This window comes from Symphalangus syndactylus, chromosome 16, assembly GCF_028878055.3.
Source record: "Symphalangus syndactylus isolate Jambi chromosome 16, NHGRI_mSymSyn1-v2.1_pri, whole genome shotgun sequence".
In the NCBI taxonomy this organism is placed as follows: Eukaryota; Metazoa; Chordata; class Mammalia; order Primates; family Hylobatidae; genus Symphalangus; species Symphalangus syndactylus.
This window is the reverse complement of record NC_072438.2, coordinates 101,532,888-101,551,878: the sequence shown is the minus strand read 5'-3', so window position 1 is coordinate 101,551,878 and position 18,991 is coordinate 101,532,888. Positions and strand designations below refer to the sequence as shown.

General features: G+C 54.2%; 1 protein-coding gene across 8 annotated transcripts in view; it reads left to right on the top strand.

The window, feature by feature from the left end:
• AHRR (aryl hydrocarbon receptor repressor) overlaps nt 1-15,494 on the top strand; it is a 111,418-nt gene extending 95,924 nt beyond the window's left edge. For 6 of the 8 annotated variants that reach the window (XM_063619615.1, XM_063619617.1, XM_063619614.1 and 3 more), the window contains 5 exons: nt 997-1,133; nt 5,212-5,411; nt 9,768-9,829; nt 10,111-10,252; nt 11,155-15,494. In XM_063619615.1, the coding sequence (XP_063475685.1) occupies nt 997-1,133; nt 5,212-5,411; nt 9,768-9,829; nt 10,111-10,252; nt 11,155-12,136 (1,523 nt within the window). In that variant the 3' untranslated portion in view covers nt 12,137-15,494. The remainder of the gene's footprint in view (nt 1-996; nt 1,134-5,211; nt 5,412-9,767; nt 9,830-10,110; nt 10,253-11,154) is intronic. The other 2 variants (XR_010116280.1, XM_063619616.1) reach the window with 2 other exon arrangements.
• The last annotated feature ends 3,497 nt before the right edge of the window (nt 15,495-18,991 follow it).

Sequence of the window (18,991 nt, the reverse complement as noted above, 5' to 3'; positions counted from 1 at the left end):
TCCAAGTGAGTCAGCAAAACCTAGAGCAGGTCACATAACACGTCGCTGCCTCTGGAAACGACCCTGTCACGCCTTCTTGGTGGGCTTTGCCTTCCACGTTGACCTTAGCGCCGAATCTCACCTTTCTTCAGAGACGTCCTCCCACATGCCTCCCTGTCCTCTGGTTGGGCTGCCACCAGCTCCGTGTGGCTCGAGTGTGCTTCACTCCTGGTTGCTTTCCTGGGCTCTGCCAGGCTTAAGGTCACTGCCATTCTTGTCACCTCACCACAAGCTGCAGTCCTGGCCTCTTGTTTTGCAAACTCCCCTCAAGTCTCACGTCTGCCAGGAAGTTTCTTTGCTTCATACTAGAGTTATCCGATAAATGTCCCTGAAAGATTGTTGCTATTCAGAGTCGGTTGCCCCTTTTTACAGAAGACCCCTGCACAGGGCTTGCCCCCAACCTCCCTGTGGCCCTGACTGGTAAGATGAGCCCGGCAGGTGTGGAGCTCCTTGACAGGCAATGACAGGTGGGGGCTGTGCTGGGACAGTTGCATCTGGGCTCTGAGGAGAGGCGACAACTGCCCGGGGTCCTGTGCAGAGGGTGGCTCCTGGGTTCTCTCGCACATATCTACAGAAGCCTAAAATAATTCACAGAAAGTTTCCACCATGACAGTATGATTGACCTTAAATCAAAACAGCAAAGCCCAAGCACTTACATGCAAGACCATTTTATAAAGCTAAAAACAAGCAAGATGAAACCACTGGTCCATCGTCGTGCATGCACATGTACTAAAAACGATGTTTTTAAAGGCAAGGGATGATGAAGGCAAAATTTGTCCGAGTGACGTCTAGAGGGATGCTGAGGGCGGGAGGATTGCACAGTGATGGGGTTTACATGACCTGGCACGTGAGAGCCACGGGCATGTTTGTTGCATGCTCTGTGCATGCAGTTGCACGTGTGACCCATGTGTTTTGGCTTCTCCTACCGCCACACCTCTTGGCCCCTGTGGTCTGCAGGAGATGACGCTATCCTGGGGAGGCTGCTCAGGGCCCAGGAGTGGGGTGCAGGCGCGCCCACCGAGTACTCGGCCTTCCTGACCCGCTGCTTCATCTGCCGTGTGCGCTGCCTGCTGGACAGCACCTCGGGCTTCCTGGTGAGTGTGTGGGTCCTTGGCAGGGGGTTTCCGACATCTGGGATGCATTCTACCCTGGTGTGGAAGGAAACAGAGGTCAAGAGGGGGTGGGGGCGTTAAACCACATGTCCCTGGTGGAGGGGCGAGGGCCAGTGCTGAGCTCTGCATACCACGATGGTGTGGGGGTGTTAACCCACATGTCCCTGGTGGAGGGGTGAGGGCCGGTGCTGAGCTCTGTGCACACTGTGATGGTGTGGGGGTGTTAACCCATGTGTCCCTGGTGCAGGGGTGAGGGCCGGTGCTGAGCTCTGTGCACACTGTGATGGTGTGGGGGTGTTAACCCATGTGTCCCTGGTGGAGGGGCGAGGGCCGGTGCTGAGCTCTGCACACTGTGATGGTGTGGGGGCTTTAACCCAGGTGTCCCTGGTGGAGGGGTGAGGGCCAGTGCTGAGCTGTGTGTGCCTGGCGATGGTGTAGGGCCATGATGCCTCTGGGCATGTGAGGGGAATGCGTGATGAGTCAACTGTGAGGCCTGCTGTGGTGGACAAGCCAGGTCGATGAAAATGTAAAATTCTGCAGTAGGTTTATACTCTAGTTGTACCTTATTTTAAACTTATTAAAAAAATTTTAAAACATGCCCCACATCTGCCAAGGGCTGGGAGAGCCTCCGGCTCTGGCTGGCGTGAGTGGCTGAGCCCACGGCATCTGCTGAGCTTTTCAGTTTCACCCTCTTCTCTTGCAAGCAGATCCTTGGGGTTTTCACTTCTGCTATTTGACCATTTCTTCTTCCAGCTCCTCATTGCATCAGAGAAGTCCTCCCCATCAGACGTGTCAGGGCAAAGGCCTCCCACCCTGTCCCAGACCCCTGCCCACCTTGCAGGTCCCCCAGGCACTGTGCCCACCCTGGTCGCAGCACAGTCAGCCCTGGGTCACGGCCCCTCAGAGCCCGAGTGGTGGCCCTTGCTGTCTCCTGGCTGCAATTCAATGCCACAAGGCCCTCTGACCCCAGCACCCCACAAGGCCCTCTGACCCCAGCACCCCACAAGGCCTTCTGACCCCAGCACCCTAGCTGGGCAGGCCCCCTGGGCTTAGCTTTCCACCCATTTGTGGACCCATGCCCTCCTGGAGACCTTGGGTGCAGACCGTCCCCACAGCAGAGGCACCTGTGGGTCTGCCTGTTTCTGTGCCTTTCCCACCCACTGGGTGCCTGGTGGAAGGACCAGCTCCCCACAGGCCCCAGATCTGTTGCCACACACACACCCCAGGGCACATCTTTCATTTAGGTAGCTAGTGACAATAAAGTTTTTATTTTATTTTATTTTATTTTGACGGAGTCTTGCTCTGTCACCCAGGCTGGAGTACAGTGGCATGATCTTGGCTCACTGCAAGCTCTGCCTCCTGGGTTCACGCCATTCTCCTGCCTCAGCCTCCCGAGTAGCTGGGACTACAGGCACCCACCGCCACGCCTGGCTATTTTTTTTATATTTTTAGTAGAGACGGGGTTTCACTGTTGGTATTTTGTTCTAAATTTTGTGGAAATTAAGATACTAACTTTTATTGGCTAAGGAATGTTGTTCGTTTTTTAAATTTATATAACCAATTCCTGGTTAAAAACTCTTATTTCTAGATGACCCAAAATTGGAAGGATTTTACTGTGCAGCCACTGGAATATAGTTTAAAATGAAATTGTCAAACAAAGAACTGAATGGAGGAAATAAGCCAGAGAAATTAGATTGATGCTAAAATGTTGCAATAAGGTTTATACAAATAAGTGTCTGATTCTGTTTTCCCATTAAAATCCATTCATCCACAGCACCATAAAGGGCTCCTGTATTGACAGAGAACACACCAAAACCCTGCAGGACCTCATGGCTCTTCCCGGCTTTCACCCTGAGTGGTGCAGTCTGGGCAATGCGGGTGTCATGGAAGCTCCCTAATGCCACCCACAGGGCCAACCGAAAATGGTAGTTTTTGAGATTCGGCTGAAGTTAACTTGGGAGCTTGAAATCAGCTGTGTTGGGAGTATTTATACAAAAGAAATTGGCAAACACTACATATCTGGGAATTTTTCCCCCTGGAGAGCTAGATGTTAAACATTTCCCAGCACACCACTGCCTTGAATCCCCCACACCAATTGTGTGACTGCTACACAGCAGGTGTTCATTATTTGTTTGATATATCCATGGACAGATGGAAAGATGGATGAATGGATGGATGGATGTTTGGATAGATGGGAAGATGGATGGATGGATGGATGGATGAGTGGATGGATGGATGAGAAGATGATGGATGGATGGATGGGCAGATGGATGGATGGGAAGATGGATGGGTGGATGGATGGATGGACAGATGGAAAGATGGATGAATGGATGGATGGATGGTTGGGTAGATGGGAAGATGGATGGATGAATGGATGGATGAGTGAATGGATGAATGGGAAGATGACAGATGAATAGATGGATGGATGGATGAATGAATGGGAAGATGGATGGGTAAGTGGATAGATGGACAAATGGAAAGATGGATGGATGGACAGATGAATGAGTGGATGGGTGGATGGATAGATAGACGGATGGATGGGTGGATGGATGGATGGATGGATGGGTGGACAGATGGATGGGTGGATGGATGAATAGATGGATGAGTGGATGGATGGCTACATGGACAGATAGATGGGTGGATGGATGGATGGGAAGATGATGGATGCATGGACAGATGGATGAATTGATGGGAAGATGGATGGATGGATGGATGGATGGATGGATAGATGGGAATATGATGGATGGGTGGAAACATGGATAGATGGATGGATGGGTGGATGGATGAATGGATGGATGGATGGATGGGTGGGTGGGTGGATGAATGTATGGGAAGATGGACAGATGGATGGGGAGATGGATGGATGGGAAGATGATGGATGGAAACATGGATAGATGGATGGATGGATAGGTGGATGTGAAGATGGGTGGGTGGATGGATAGATGGATGGGAAGATGATGGATGCATGGGTGGGTGGATGGATGGATGGGTGGATGGATGGAAAGATAGATTGGTGGATGGATGGATGGATGGATGGATGGATGGATAGAAAGATGGATGAAATAAGGATAGAGAGAGGGTGGACCCACATTGTGGGATCATTGTTCCATAGAAGGCAGGAGTACCCCTGAAAGCCCTTGGTAAGCAACTAAATTATACATCAGCCTTCCCTTTGTAGAGAGATATTTTATTTTCTTTTATAAGAAACTCCTAGCTTACTTGCTGGCTTTTTTTTTTTTTTTTTTTTGAGACGGAGTCTTGCTCTGTCGCCCAGGCTGGAGTGCAGTGGCGCAATCTCGGCTCACTGCGAGCTCCGCCTCCCGGGTTGACGCCATTCTCCTGCCTCAGCCTCTCCGAGTAGCTGGGACTACAGGCGCCCGCCACCACGCCCGGCTAATTTTTTGTATTTTTTTTTTTTTAGTAGAGACAGGGTTTCACCGTGGTCTCGATCTCCTGACCTCGTGATCTGCCCGCGTCGGCCTCCCAAAGTGCTGGGATTACAAGCGTGAGCCACCGCACCCGGCCTACTTGCTGGCTTTTAAAGTCTCACCATACACCCTAGATAAATAAAATCAAGTTGTGCCCAAATTTTATGATTACAAATGAAGAATTAATAATTTGTAAATGGAGTGTTAAAGCTGAAACAATCCTCGGAGATCATCCAGTCCTGCAAATTCTTGCCAGGGGGTTGGCCGCTGGCCTGGCTGTGGGTGGGTGGCAGGTCCCGCAGGCTCAATTCGTGCCCACCTGCGCATGGGGTGGCACACATGAACGTGCACAAGCACACGCGGGAATGAACCTGTCAATTAAAGGCAGTCGCCACGACTCCAGAGAAACTGGGAATGGGGGATGGTTTCAGGACGATTCAAGCACATCGAATCACTGCCCAGGCCTGGGGGCCACACGCTTGGCAGCTGTGGCTCTGCCGTCCCGAGCCGCTCATGGTGAGCTGCCTCCCTGCGAGTTCCAGCCGCTGCCGTGCCCTTGAGTTCTGTGTCCTGTGACCACCTTGCCAGGCCACTTTGTGAACACGCCTCCCTCTCTGTCTTTAAAACACCAGACGATGCAGTTTCAAGGAAAACTAAAATTCCTGTTTGGACAGAAGAAGAAGGCGCCGTCAGGAGCCATGCTCCCCCCGCGGCTGTCGCTGTTCTGCATTGCGGCGCCCGTTCTCCTCCCCTCCGCAGCGGAGATGAAAATGAGGAGCGCGCTTCTGAGGGCAAAACCCAGGGCAGACACCGCGGCCACCACGGATGCAAAGTGAGTAAGACTCGCCCTTTACAGCCGCATGGTGCCTGCTGGCGGCCCCCACGAAACACCTCCACGCTCAGTATTTTCTGTATCTTCTTTCTTCATTTCCAGCCAGTAATAAAATAAGTTTTGTGTTGTAAAAGTCATTACACAACATAGGCAGCAACGATTAGATGAAACAGTGTTTTTCAAACTTGTATTTGCAAACTGGCACCAAACGTTGCCTGTATTGATTCATTCCTAAATCGTCCTGCTACAGAACCAGTTTCAGAATAAGTGCCCTGACCCTGTGTCCTCAAGGGAATGGGGGGTTGGCTGTGGCCCCTGCTTTTCTCCACCTCTTGGCTGCCCGCTCTTTGCACCGTCTGTCTATGGACAAGTGGAGGTGGTTCCTGGCTGCAAGAGATGCCGGAGAAATGCATCCCTGGTGGGCAGATGGAGGGTCAACGGCACAGCGGCCCCTCCAGCTGGTCCTCGTCCCTGGCCAACCCAGTCCTATCCCACAGCTTTCTCAGCCTTTCAGAAGTAGAAAACACCCTATTGGTCCCCGAGCTTGTTGGTACTAGGGACCAGTTTGGTGGAAGACAGTTTTTCCATGGACTGGGAGTGGGGGGATGGTTTCAGGATGATTCAAGCACATTACATTTACTTACTATGCATTTCATTTCTGTTTTATTATGTTGTAATATATAATGAAATAATTATACAACTTGGCATAATGTAGAACCAGTGGTAGCTCTGAGCTTGTTTTCCTGTAACTGGGTGGCCCCATGGTGGGGTGGGGGTGATGGGAGACAGTGACAGATCATCAGGCATTAGATTCTTATAAGGAGCTCGAACCTAGGGCCCTCCCTCACATGCACAGTTCACAACAGGGTTCACACTCCTGTGAGAATCGTGCCCCAGCTGAGCTGACAGGCAGCGGAGCTCCGGCGATCGTGCGAGCGATGGGGAGTGGCTGTAAATACAGATGAAGCTTCACTGGCTTGCCCATGGCTCACCTCCTGCGGTGCAGCTTGGCTCCTAGAGGCCATGGACGGGTACCGATCTGTGGCTGGGGCTGGGGACCCCTGCCCTCGGGGATTCGTGCCTGTAGTTTCCTAGAATGTGTTAAGTCTGTCTTGCGTGCTGGGAGAGATGCAAATGCTGTGCCTATAGAAACTGTGTTCCACCTGCTGGGAAGACACCAGTGAGGTAGGGCTGGGCTGCCAGGATGCCAGAGATCCAACTTCCTCTCAGAGAATTATGCAGGACACCTTCCCCGGCCACCTGGGCGAGTTGCCGCTCCTGCCACTTCCTCCTGGGACAGCCTGATGGGGCGGGGCTGAGTGCAGGGCAGAGGGGTGGTCTGGGCTGGCCCTGCCCCCTGCCCCCTGGCCCTCAGCCCCCTGGTCCTTGGCTGTTGGTGAGGTGCTCCTGCTCTGTGACTCCGAGACCCCCTGACTTGTCCTCCTCGGCCCCTCGGCGCTGCAGGCCCAGTCCCTGGTAACCAAGTGCAGCTCAGCCTCGCCCCGCGATCCTGCAGCCGCTATTGGGCAGCCCGCTTTGTTCATGGCCTCCCCTCTCTGTGGGTAGCAAATGCTGTGTGGGAAAGAAATCTTAGCAGGCATCGAATTCAGCTCCCCAGCCCAGTGGGAATCTCTGCCATAGCCCCCAGGAGTGATTGGCTGAGGCTGCACAAACCCCACACAGAAAACATTGCTGGGTTCAGACAGAACCTTGAGAGCAGATTCTTCCTGGTGTGACTCAAATCTCACTGCCTGGAGTTGCCACGGCCCTGTGTTGGCTGAGCGCTCTCTGCTCTGTTTGCCTTGCCCCTGGGTTATGGTTTCCAGATATGTCCTGATTCCGATGCTTCTCCTCTGTGCATGGACAGCACCCGGGGATGTTCACAGCAGGTGGAGCCACGCAGACTGGAGGAGACGTCCCCGCCCTGTTCTAGGCGCTGCCTTTACTGATGTACCTGCTGTGGCAGGCGCGTTGGGGCGATCTTAAGTTGCAGTCGCGTGTGTTGCCTTGTAGTCTGACTTTGGATTCTACCTGCGTTCCTTAACTTCCGTTAGTATTAAATTTCATTTTTTAAATGCAGTCTTGACTGACCTTGTCAGAGTCCAGGCTCCCAAACTAGTTTGAGGTCTGGGACTCAGCAGCACCCAGCATGCTGCCGTCCCTCCCGTTCTTTGGCGCCTTTGACGGGCCAGCACATCTTCTGTATTCACACCCGTGCCCTCTGTGGGAGCACCAGGATCCGCCACTGAGCCCCCTCTGGGAGGACCCCGTCACACACCTGCTGGCTTCCAGATGTAGAGGATACGGCCGAGGGCCCTTTCACCGCTGGGGGCCTGCTGAGGAGGACCTTGGAGGCTGTGGGGCCCCAGGCTCAGTGTCCAGGGTTGACTGTGAAGGGCTTCCGTCTGCAGGCCCCAAGGCCACCTTGCCGGCCCTCACAGTGCTCTGTGTTGTGGGCGTGAGTTCCATCCTCACCTTTGACCTCTTTAAGATAACCATTTAGGCAGCTCTACAGTCTGACAGCAGCAGCGGTTATTTGAAGGTTTTCATGCCATGTTGGTTTCCATGTTCGTTACTCATTTCTGCTCATGAGCGGCTTCTGCCTGGGCCCTGCCAGCCCCACCGCACCGCTGCTGCCTGAGGGTGGACAGAGGGCAGCTCCAGGGACGGCCAGGACACGGGCCAGCCTGCTGAGGCCCACAATCTCTGGAAGGTTTTTAATTAAATTTATGTACCTTATTTTAAAGGATGGAAATGTAAAGGGCAAGGGAGGAACACAGAATTCTAAAGGGAAAAGAAGTACATGCTACACAGGTGCACAGAAAGCCCTGGGGTCTCTGCAGGGTTCGGGCCCAGGTCTTCCGGCACCTACAGGGACCACGCAAACCCTGGAACAACACTGCCCTCTGCTTACCGTCACCGTGGAGTTTCCGCTGCACATGGCGAGCCCGGTCTTCCCTGGGAGTTCCCAGCCCTGGAAGCAGAAGGGACACATCCCCCCGGTGTCACAGCCGGGCAGGGCAGGCCTGGCCCTGTGTGCCCACAGCCCTGTCCTGGCCCTGGGTGGAGCGTAGGTGTGCGATCACCAGCACAGGTGTGGAGCCGAAGGTCACAGCGCTCCTCCTGCGGCCTGGACGAGACCCCCGTGGGGCTGTGAGGGTGGGGTGGAGCACAAGGCACATAAAGCTGGCACACAGCTTCAGCTCAACAAGCATGTTATTCAAACTCAGAAGGGGGTAGAAAACTTGCCAAACCAAGAATACTGACTCCCACGTGCCGAAGGCTTTTGAAATTCTCCCCACCCTGCTCTGAGCTGGATTCAGAAAGCAGCTTTCAGGATACACCTTGTGGTCCACCAGTCCTGAGCCACAGGACTGTGGTCCAGGGCACCACAGTGGTGCAAGATGCAGAATAGAGCCCTGAGGCAGTGGCAGCAGCCCCCGTGGCCCCCAACAGCAGCCTCCAGCGGCCCCCAGCAGCAGCCCCTGTGGCCCCCAGCAGCAGCCCCTAGCAGCCCCCAACAGCCCCCCAGTCTCCCACAGCTTTTCCCACAGCAGTTTTGTGATATGATCTTGATCTGCCTGTTCCTGAAGCCTATTCTGTGAATTCCTCTGCTCGCCATAATTCACTGGGACCCACACGTCAACACACCTTGTGCTTTGCAGCCATTCATGGACATAGATGGGGCATTGTGAGTCTTGTGTTAGACATGGGCCCCCGGTCAGCCTCTGGTCCTGGCCCTCCTGGAGGTGCCCAGAGGACAGAGAGGAGGGCAGGGCCGGAGCTGTGGCTGTGGGGTCAGTCAGATGGGTTTGAACTCAACTCTGGGACCTGCTGGTGGGGCAGCGCTACTTACTGTTTCTCTTTTGAAAAGCAAAAGAAAACAGAATCTACCGAGGTGAGTTGTTGGGATTTAAGATTCGGATCAGTGTGATGCGTGTGTGGGTACACACATGTCCCATGCGAGTTGGTCTCCACCTCACCTCAGTGTTCACTTCCTGGAACATAACTTCCTGGAGTCATGAGCATGGACTGCATTTTCTTTCTGGCCTTCCAGGAAAAAAATATAAGCTCTAAAAATCATCCTACGATTTTATCCTTCTACTTTCTGAAGCAAATTCATTAGCTCTTCATTGGCCTGAAAAGTGACATGACAGTATTTTCAGTAAATCTGTAACTGAGAAAATAACCTTCCACGCTATAAAGAATTAAACAAGAGTGAATTATTGTTTCTGTCTTCACTGCTCAGGTGTGACAGCAATACCTGTCATTATTAATTTCTACCATCGACACGTTTATCCACATGTCAGCTTGTTCATCTGTCACATGTCACATGTTCATCTGTGTTCTTCACAGAGTGAAAGCCACCACCAGTCTGTGTGAATCGGAACTGCATGGAAAACTCAATTACTCAGCAGGTACTTAGAACATTTCTTATCTGATCTTTTCCACGTGGGTAAAATGTGTTTCTGCCCTTGGAGAGCTTCCCCGCCCAGTGGAGACGTTGGCATATTCCATGGAAAAGCCATTTTGCAGAGACTTGGTGTCTGTCCTGCTGTGGACAAGTGCCGTTCCCGGGCTCCGGTCTGTGCATTTCTGAGGAGCCGATGGGTCCTGCCTTGCTGAGAACAAGCAACCGTCTTCCAGGAGCTCCTCAGCTCGCACCGTGACGGCCTCCTCCCCCTCTAAACCCCAACAGGAAGGAGCAGCAGAGAGAGCGGCATTTTGGTGCTCAGGGAGCAGACTGACGCTGGCCGATGGGCACAGGTTCCCGCCAGGGCCCCATGCCTGTGCCTCCGGGGCGGCCCCGACCTTGTGCTCGACCCCAAGGGGGGCTCAGGGTAAGTGGTGCCAGGCAGCCTCCCCCAGCCCTGGCAGCTCCCTAAGTCACCGTGGAGGCCAAAGAGTGGGTGGGAGAGTGATTAAGAAGAAAAATAAAAAAGACGACGGCAGCCTTGGCCACCACGCGAGCCACGGCTAACCTTGCTCTCTGTGGCGCCGTCCACGCAGCTTCCCGGGCTGGAAGTCGCGCGTGTCGCTGGGGACTGAACCCGGGAAGCAGTGGCCCAGGGATGTCAGGACCGAAGATGCCCCGTGGGCTCTGGGACCCACCCTCACCTGTCACTCGGACCCTGGGTCACCCGGCTCCATCCTGATCTTGCCTTTGCTCAGAGCCGTCTCTCCCCCGTCTCCCTCCCCAGGGCCTGCCTGCCGCCCAGATGGGCCTCCTCCTCTTTCCTGACCAGCCCAGCTGTGCACCACAGGCCCCTCCCCACTCTCCAGGTCACCATCTCACAGTCATGCAGTGCCAGTCCCAAGGCACGTGGTGTCCTGTTGGTCAGCAACAGGCTTGGCCACAGAAACTGCTGGACATAGTATTTTCTGCTTTGCAGTTCCATGGGACCATTTGCACCGCCCTTCCCCACCCCTAGCACTAGTGACTGGTGTGGCTGACACTGGACAGCTGGCATAGGCCTCACAGAGACACCTCCCTGAAGCCTGCACCCTCACCCCACCCTGGGCCTTCCTCACTCGCCCCAGGCACACAGTGGGGGTGGGGTGCTGGCACAGCCTCCTGGGCTGCTGGGTGGGTTAGAAGGGACAGTGCAGTGTGGGGTCGGTGTAGCAGCCTTGGCAGATTTAGCATCGTCCTAATTTAGTAGCCTCCCTTAGAGACCCCCACCCAAGGCAGCCAGATCTAGTGTCCAGCTGCTGTCAAATGGGCCCCGTCTTTTCTCTGCAGGGACAGGGAGGAGGAGCAGCAGAGGATGCTGAGCAGGGCCTCTGGAGTGACAGGGCGGAGGGAGACTGCAGGACCCACAAAGCCCCTGCCCTGGACAGCGGGAAAGCACAGTGAGGATGGTGCCAGGCCGAGGCTGCAGCCCAGCAAGAATGACCCACCCTCCCTGCGCCCCACGCCCCGCAGCTCCTGCCTGCCCTACCCATGTGTCCAGGGCACTTTCAGGAACTCGCCCATCTCTCACCCGCTGAGCCCGTCCCCCAGTGCCTACTCCAGCCGGACAAGCAGACCCATTCGGGATGTCCTTGAGGACCAGGTACACCCTCCCCTCTGCCACTTTCCCCAGGGGAGCCTGCAGCACCGGCTCCCTCAGCCTGGAGCTCAGCGTTTTGCCACGAGGGGCTATCCCATGGAGGACGTGAAGCTGCAAGGTATACCGATGCCTCCGGGGGACCTGTGCGGTCCGACGCTGCTGCTAGATGTGTCCATCAAGATGGAGAAGGACTCTGGGTCTGAGGATGCTGCAGACGGCTGTGTGCCCAGCCAGGTGTGGCTGGGGGCCAGTGACAGGAGCCATCCAGCTACCTTCCCTACCAGGATGCACCTGAAAACAGAACCAGACTCTCGGCAACAGGTGTACATTTCACACCAGGGGCACAGCGTGCGGGGGGCTCAGCCCCATGGGAGGGCCACTGCTGGGCACAGCAACGAGCTGACCCCTTTCCACCCTGCACACTGTGCCTGCCTGGAGCCCACGCACGGCCTTCCCCAGCCAGAGCCTCCCCACCAGCTCTGTGCACGGGGCCGAGGTGAACAGTCCTGCGCCTGCAGAGCTGCTGAGGCTGTCCCTGTGGTCAAGCGGGAGCCCTTGGACTCACCCCAGTGGGCTACTCACAGCCAGGGAGCGGTGCCCGGGATGTTTCCCAAAAGTGCCTTGGCCTCGCTGGTCCCGCCCCAAGCTTCGGAGTGCACATTCCTGCCGTAGCGCAGTGACCACCGTCCAAGCTCAGATCCGTCCGTCTATGCTCAGATCCGTCCGTCTATGCTCAGATGCGTCGGTGGCTGGGCTGCCCTGCACCTGGTCAGGCCGGAGCCCGTCCTAAGACACACGCTTTGCAGAGCTGTGCATGTGCAGTCTGCTAGTCTGTGTGTGCAGCATACGCAGTAGCCTATCCTGAATTTTGTAAAATATCCCAACAGTTCTTAAATGAAAACTGGCCTTAAGTCTATTGAAGCATGACAGCACTTCTCTTTGAGGAATTAAAATCTTTTGGAAAGTGATCATGGCTGGACAGCGTCATGCCCCGGAGGCAGTGAGTGCCCGTCCCACAGCCGCCAAGTCCGCAGTCGGGGATGAAGCAGTCGGGTGATGCTCCCAAGTCCGCGGTCTGGGATGAAGCGGTCGGGTGACGCACCTAGCTCAGCCCTCCCAGGCCACCTGCAGCTCCCGGCCTGTGCTGTGCAGGAAGGGTCAGCCCATCGCCACAGTGCGTTGTAGAGGCCAGCACATGGCAAATTAGAAATACAACTCGCGGAGAAAGGGGTCTGTGAGCCCACTCATAGAGGAATCTAGAAAGTTCCAGGCAGCAGAGGCTGGCAGCATGGGTCCCACACTGTGCGGCAGGTGCTCCGTGGCGCCATGACAGAGTCTGAGGCCAGACCTGGACTGGAAATTGACACCATAACCCCCGTTCCTTCTGGACATCTTCCGAGTTCTCAGTGGGTCTCTGTGGATGGTTCTTACTAATCTGCCTCTTGGTACATCACGTAATACAGAGTTCACAGACTCTGGGTTTGGAAGTACAGAGAAACACAACGTAGAGAGAAGACACAGGAAACTGCACTGCCTCTGGGGGTTTCTCTCTGTCTGTCTGTCTGTATGGTTCACTCAAATGAGGGTTCCCATTGCCATCCTAGGAGAATAATTAGGGACAAGACGGACATGTATTAATAGCATTAAAACAGTTGTAAAGGTGATACGTTCTGAGAGTGGGAAATTTGGATACAAAAGCATAAGTCAGAAAGTGAAGGTCACCAATCCACCGACCCGAGATAACTTACAGCTGATGGTGCAGTTCAGGCTTCTTCCACGGTGTGGCCTGGAACCCCACCCGGATGGTGCAGGCATCAGATCAGGGTGTAGAAGTCACCCCAAGCAAGAGGAAGCCAGGCAGTGAGGCCCTGGGGTGTGGCTGCAGCTGGGCCCACCTGTGCGGGGGCGGGAAGGCCCCTCAGGGACAGGGCGTCGGCGCCCTGACGTCAGCTCCACTGGGAGTGGCAGGAGCCGTGGGAGCCCATGGGCGAGGGACCCACCACCCCATCGCACTGTGCATTCTGCCTCCCGTGTGGACACCCTCTCTGTTGTCAGTGGCTTTGAGGTGTCATTGCTTACTTAGACCCTGGTTTAATGCTGGAGCCATTTGTTAAATGCACCTTTACTTTGTCAAAACCCAGGTTTGGTTGGCAGGACTGGGTCTTCTGCCCAATGCCAGGTGCCTGCACCTCTCAGTGGCCTGGTTCTTGGACAGTTTGCCCCCACGTGGCAGGGATAGGGACAAGGATCTCCTCTCAGAACTGGAAGAGAACAGCCAACCATCTGAGCCCAGAGTCACGATCCGTCGTGGCCTCCTACGACCCCCCAAGCCCTGCCAAGGGGGCGCTCACTCTCTGCTTAGCCTGGGGGCGCCTTTCAAAAGGTGACCTCTGTGCTGTGCTGTCGTGGGTGTGAGATGTGCTCATGGTCTTCCACTGCCATCTCCCCCTTATCTGATGCCTAAACTCATGATGGGGACAGAGGTACACCAGCCATGGGGTGACCAGCCACCTAAGGGTCAGTCACCTGTGGAGAGCAGGCACCTGTGAAGACCAGGACCTGAGGACTGGCCCCTGCTTCCCACTTTGGCCCTATGCTGGCACAGAGCCCCTCTTTATTCATTTCTCATGCTGAGCATGGCACACTTCTGGCCTCTGGGCATTTATGGATTTAAGACCAGGATGGCATTTCAGAAGCTTCCCACTTCCTTCCTATTCTAACTGAGTGCCCGGCTCCTTTGCTGATCATGGAAAGTCCCTTAATAATTAGACCTGCAGGCCAGGTGCAGTGGCTTATGCCTATAATCCCAGCACTTTGGGAGGTCAAGGTAGGAGGATCGCTTAAGCCCAGGAGTTCAAGACCAGCCTGGGCAACATAGGAAGAACGTGTCTCTACAAAAAATAATTAAAAATCAGATCTGCTGTATCCCTGAAAAAGTCTTGATCAACATGCATGTTCCACTCTTGGAGTTCCCTGTCCTGAGGGCCAGCCACGTCCTGTGTCCTGGAGCTCAGCCCTCAGCAGCTCCCTTCAGCCTGGGCGCTGCCTGGGTCCCAAGCGTGGCAGCTGCTCTTCCAGTCTCGGGGCCGAGCAGGGCAGGGAGCTCAGTGACCGAGAGTCTTGTGTATCACAGGTCTCGAGTGTCCTGGAGCCAACGGCTGTCACTGGGAAAAACACCAGACCCCAAAGATCGAATCAGAGACGTGGCTGCGTGTTTGCGATTGTAGCCAGGCCCTTCAGTGCCATCAAAGGAGCACTGGGGCCTCCTTAAGCACAGACGGCAGCCCCTGCCCAGGAGGCTTCTTCACCACGTCCTGCCCTGCAGCCTCCCAGACCTTTAGATGCGCCCCCGCCCAAGGCCCTCCTGGTGACAGGTACCAGCCCCCGCCCAAGGCCCTCCTGGTGACAGGTGCCAGATCGAGTGGTGGGTTGCTGCCAGGCAGGCCATGCTGTGTTGACGCTGCACTCGGCACATGGGTGTCGGCTCTGCCGGTTTTGTGGTGTGGGGACCCCACATGAGGCTGCGGCCCTGAGAGCCTGGCGTCAGCGAGGTGTCTGACATCCCTTCCTCAATGGCAACAAAAACTCCCCAAGTCAGCACTTTTGTTATTTTATAGCCACAACCCTCTTGGAAAACAGTGGGGAAGACTATGGAACATAGAAGGTGTGGATGTACCACTTCTCTCTAAAATGTCATTGTTAGCACTAATTACAGGTTCATGTTTTTCTGTTTATGTAGCTTTTCCCTATATAGCTGAAAAAGTATTAAAGTCAAATATAAGGTGGGAATGGGATGGAAGGGAGGAGATCAATACAACTTATATTTTTGTAGTTTCTACTGGAAGAAAAAAGTTTTCAATACCTAGACCAACTTGTTGAATTTTTAAAACTTATGCACTATAAATGCAACTTTCTCTACTGCTTTCTCAGTGCCTTTAGGAAGCTTTCAAATTTTTTTGTACTGTGGTTTGTATTAAATTTGCAATACTGATATAAAATACATGACATGCTAGTACATGTTTAACAAAAATTTAAATGTCTGCGAAAGTCTGCGTGATTTCCCAAAGTCACTTTATTTCCTTTAAAGAGTGTGCTGGTTAATCTACATTCTAAGACAGCCTTTCATCGCTAAATATAAGGCAGCAATAAAAATAAAAACTCTAGAGCTGCAAGCCTCGTGGACGATGAGAAAATGCCTGCCATCTCCCCGCTCCTGACCAGTGGCACTGCATCTAGAGAGGGTCTAGGCCCCCCTCCCCTGTCACTGAGGGTCAGGGCCCCTCCCAGGTGCTCTCAGGACGTCCCAGACCTGACCCGTCCTGTAAGAGGCAAGGAGGGTAGAGCTGAGGGCACTGTGGGTCCGAGGCCATGCGGGGTCCACCCTGCCTGGCACAGGGCCTGCATGACAAGCCCATGGGAAGGGGCAAGGGCCCATGCAGATTGTGGCCAGACCCCTCAATGCCATCAAAAAAAGTGCTGGGGTCTCCTTAAGCACAAACGGCAGTCCAAGGCCCAGGGAGCTGCACTTTTGTTTCCTTTCAGGCATCTTTAGAGCCTGTGCAGCCCCTGCCAGGCCTCCTTCGCACCCTGCAGCCCATCAGCAAACCCATCCTGGTCGCTAGTGTAAGACTCCCGTGTCCTTCCTGGGGACCAGGCCAGCCCTCCCATCTGTGGCCCCACACCTTGGCCCACCCTGCCCCCCACGCCCTCTCCTCTGTGGCCTCAGGCAGATGGAGTTCCCGCATTTTCACTCCTCACCCCCAGTCTGGCTTCTGCTGATGCGCCTGTGTGGAGTTGGGACGCATACAATTCTTTTCTTTTTTCTTTTCTTTTTTTTTTGAGACGGAGTCTCACTCTGCTGCCTAGGCTGGAGTGCAGTGGTGCAGTCTCAGCTCACTGCAGCCTCCACTTCTCAGGTTTAAGTGATTCTCCCACCTCAGCCTCCAGAGAAGCTGGGACTTCAGGCATCCACCACCACGCCCAGCTAATTTTTGTATTTTTAGTAGAGACTGGGTTTCACCACGTTGGCCTGGCTGGTCTAAAACTCCTGGCCTCACGTGATCAGCCTACCTCGGCCTCCCAAAATGCTGGAATTACAGATGTGAGCCACCACGCCCTGCTGGACGCACACAGTTTCATCTCACCAGGCACTGCCCAGCGTCCTCCAGAGGGGCTGCACCCACTTGGCCTCCCTTCTACCAGCCACACCTCCTGGGATCCCATCCTCACCCCACACTGGCACCTGTGTGGACAGACTTTTTCAGTCTTGGGCTTCTGAAGGGATGAAATGGCAGCTGTTTTATGTGCATTTTGCTTATTCATTTGGCATTTTTTTAGTCCCTGTTGAGTATCAGGCCCTGCGCCAGTGCTGGGGACGCATTCAGGAGAAAACAGTGCAGACATCGGTGCTGTCCCAGAGCTGGCGTCTGCACGTGTGTGGTGTGCGGTCTGTGCGCGTGTGCAGGGGGAAGGGGTGCAGGCAGCTGAACGTGACCATGAGAACCCTGTAAACTCTGCGAGGCATGGAGGGGACCGGTGCTTTGCAGGTGCACAGAGCTGGGGCTGGGGATGGCCCAGGTCTTTGGGGACGGCTAGAGCTGAACAGTGAGTGGGGGAGGCCACAGGGCCGCAGTGAGGTCTGGGTGACAACAGAGCAGGGCCTAGGTAGAGACGCCCTAGTCATGGCTCAGAGGCTTCAGCAGGGCCCCCTGGGGAGGGTGTGGGGACAAGGTCTCCCTGAAGGCCGAGGGAAGCAGCTTATTCCCCGGAGCCAATGGCTCTTGTCCTTTACCCGTTTCTTGCTGCACTCGTTTGCCCTTTAAGATTAATTTGCAGTTGTTTTCATTCTAGATAGCAATTTTCTCGTCAGTTACAGATGTTGACGATGTTTTCCCTCAGTCTGTGGCTTGGCTTTTCACTTAAGGATTTAAAAATTATATCCCACAAGAGTTTAAAATTTTAGTATAGCAACTTTTCTATTTTGTTCTTTATGGCTTATGCATTTTGCGTCTTAGGAAAATAACTATCTTCGACAGTGGCTTTTGACCAAAAACCCATGTTGTTTGATATTCATATCCCCACACCAGCTTCTCAGGCCTTGCTGACCCACGTGTGAAAAGCCTCCAGTTCTAATCGTTGTTTCTTGATGCTTTAGATGTTCGCCTATGAATGTTTCACTGCTTCTAATACACTTACTTATGTTCTCATTACTGACACATTTGAACACAGGGTCCTCCTCATCTTCTCCTTGCCTACATTATCTGTGGTGTTGCCTGCATCTTCTCTCTTCCTGTTTCTATTTCTGTAGTGGCTAACCTTAATGTGGGCATTTAACAAGGTCTAAGCAGGAGCTAAGCACGGTCTCTATTCTCCCAGAGCAGGGCCAGGACTGTGGACGCTTCAGTGCCCTCCCCTCCCTCCCCCTCGAGTTTGCTCCTGTCAAGGTGGAGGAGGATCCTTCTAGCAATGACCCCTGGGTTGGCTTCCGCTGAGGGCTGAGTTTAGGAACAGTCTCCAGGCTGTTCCTGTTTTGCTAGTCCACCCTTTCACTGAGGATGCATCCCCTTGCACATCTGTGCTTCACATGGGAGTCTCCGTCCACCTCCCGCCTGCTGGGAGCCTTAGCTTCATCATCTGTCCTGCTTCAGTGTAAAACCCAACCCCTGGGCCGCAGAACTCGCACCCTACCCACCCACCTGCCTGCTCTAGGACGGCAAGCATCTCTGCTTCTGATTCGCGTCCTCTCCCCTTCCCACATTTGTCCCTGCTCACGTCCTTGCCTGTTCATGAATCCAGCTGTGCAATCAACATGATGCTTGCACTCAGCAGTGCTCTTGGGTGTTCACGGAACATGGTCTGCCAAAAACAGAAGTCAACAAACTCTTTTTTTTTTTGAGACAGATTCTCACTCTGTCACCCAGGCTGGAGTGCAGTGGTGCCATCTCAGCTCACTGCAACCTCCGCCTCCTGGGTTCAAGCCATTCTACTGCCTCAGCCTCCCAGGGAGCTGAGATTACAGGCATGCACCACCATGCCTGGCTAATTTTTGTGTTTTTTTTGGTAGAGATGGGGTTCCTACCAAAAAGACCATGTTGCCCAGGCTGGTCTCAAACTCCTGGGCTCAAGGAATCTGCCCATCTCAGCCTCCCAAAGTGTTGCGATTACAGGTAGGAGCCACTGCGCCCAGCCAAGAAATACCTTTTTTTTCTTTTTTTTTTTTTTTGAGACGGAGTCTCGCTCTGTTGCCCAGGCTGGAGTACAGTGGCGCGATCTCGGCTCACTGCAAGCTCCGCCTCCCGAGTTCACGCCATTCTCCTGCCTCAGCCTCCCGAGTAGCTGGGACCACAGGGGCCCACCACAACGCCTGGCTAGTTTTTTGTATTTTTTTTAGTAGAGACGGGGTTTCACCATGTTAGCCAGGATGGTCTCGATCTCCTGACCTCGTGATCCGCCCGCCTCGGCTTCCCGAAGTGCTGGGATTACAGGTGTGAGCCACAGCGCCCCGCTGCGAAAGACTTTTAATCAATG